General features: G+C 35.2%; 1 protein-coding gene across 1 annotated transcript in view; it reads left to right on the top strand.

Moving 5' to 3' along the window:
- LOC107704216 (hyccin-like) overlaps positions 1 to 564 on the top strand; it is a 57145-nt gene extending 56581 nt beyond the window's left edge. The window contains exon 11 of the mRNA XM_016507102.1: positions 330 to 564. Coding sequence (XP_016362588.1) covers positions 330 to 564 — 235 coding nt within the window. The remainder of the gene's footprint in view (positions 1 to 329) is intronic.
- Positions 565 to 1156: the final 592 nt, after the last annotated feature.

Here is a 1156-nt window from a genome sequence, read left to right as displayed (position 1 = left end):
CTTAAGGTTTATTATAATAATTATTATATATGGTTATTGTTATAAAATAATACTATAAATCATATTAGAATTATAGGATGATAAAATATAATAATAATAATAATAATATTTAAGTGTAATATTAATTATAGTATCAGATTTTATAACACAATTATAAAATTAATTGTATTGTTTTATCATAACTTATATTTTATTAAATAAATATAGGTTTATTGCAATATATGGTTATTATAAAATATGATAATGATCATTATGATGAAATGCTATAGCAATATAATTTCATAATCATATTTTATAATAATATATTTCTCAGAGTCTCTGGAGGACAGTGTAGAGTCCCCTGACTCCTGCGTGACGGGGCCCATCCCTGAGATTAGTGTAACGGGGGTCGGCGGCGAGCGGCTGCTCAACGGAGAGGCTCTGCGCAGCAGGACGGAGGGGGAGGTGCTAGGGGGCGCCACAGAGGTGGGGGTCGACCCTAGAGGTCAAGAGGTCAGGAGGCAGAAGTCTGTGCGGAGGCACCTAGAGGACGGGACGCCCTCCGCGGGGCGGGTTCAGTTCTAGAGCCCCACCCACCTCTCCCCTCTCCCTCGGCCCAGAGGTACTTGTGTGGGCGGAGCTTCTTGATAAGCCTCTTAATTATTCATGAGATGTAAATGCTTCCGAGTATCACACAAACAGCCGTCTAGGGAATTTCTTTTTGGCTTTTGTGTTTTTCCTGAAGGAATATCTCTGGTTCAGAAGTACAGCTCTATGGACAGCGTAATAGTCTTCATTACCACAGCAAATCAGCTTGTACAAAGTCGTATAATAAGGCCATTTATGGGATTTGAAAGCTGAAATGTGGCTTTTTTTTTTTTTTTTTTAAGACGGATGAACTTCTGGTTAATGTGTATCTACGTGGAAAATTCCCTTGCAACAACAATATTTATATACTTATTATTTTATATGTACATAAATATACATAAACAATATGCAGGTATTAAAAAAAAAACAAAACAATTCCTATAACTTTGCATGTTTAAATTTGTCTTGACAATTTGAATATACAAAAAATGAAATTATTAATTTTTTTTTTTTTAATAATTATAAATATAAGTATATAATCCCCCGGTTTCACAGACAAGGCTTAAGCTAGTCCCAGACTAAAATGCAT

The sequence above is a fragment of the Sinocyclocheilus anshuiensis genome, unplaced genomic scaffold (assembly GCF_001515605.1).
Source record: "Sinocyclocheilus anshuiensis isolate Anshui unplaced genomic scaffold, SAMN03320099.WGS_v1.1 scaffold1590, whole genome shotgun sequence".
Classification (NCBI taxonomy): domain Eukaryota; kingdom Metazoa; phylum Chordata; class Actinopteri; order Cypriniformes; family Cyprinidae; genus Sinocyclocheilus; species Sinocyclocheilus anshuiensis.
This window is presented reverse-complemented; position numbering and strand designations above follow the sequence as displayed.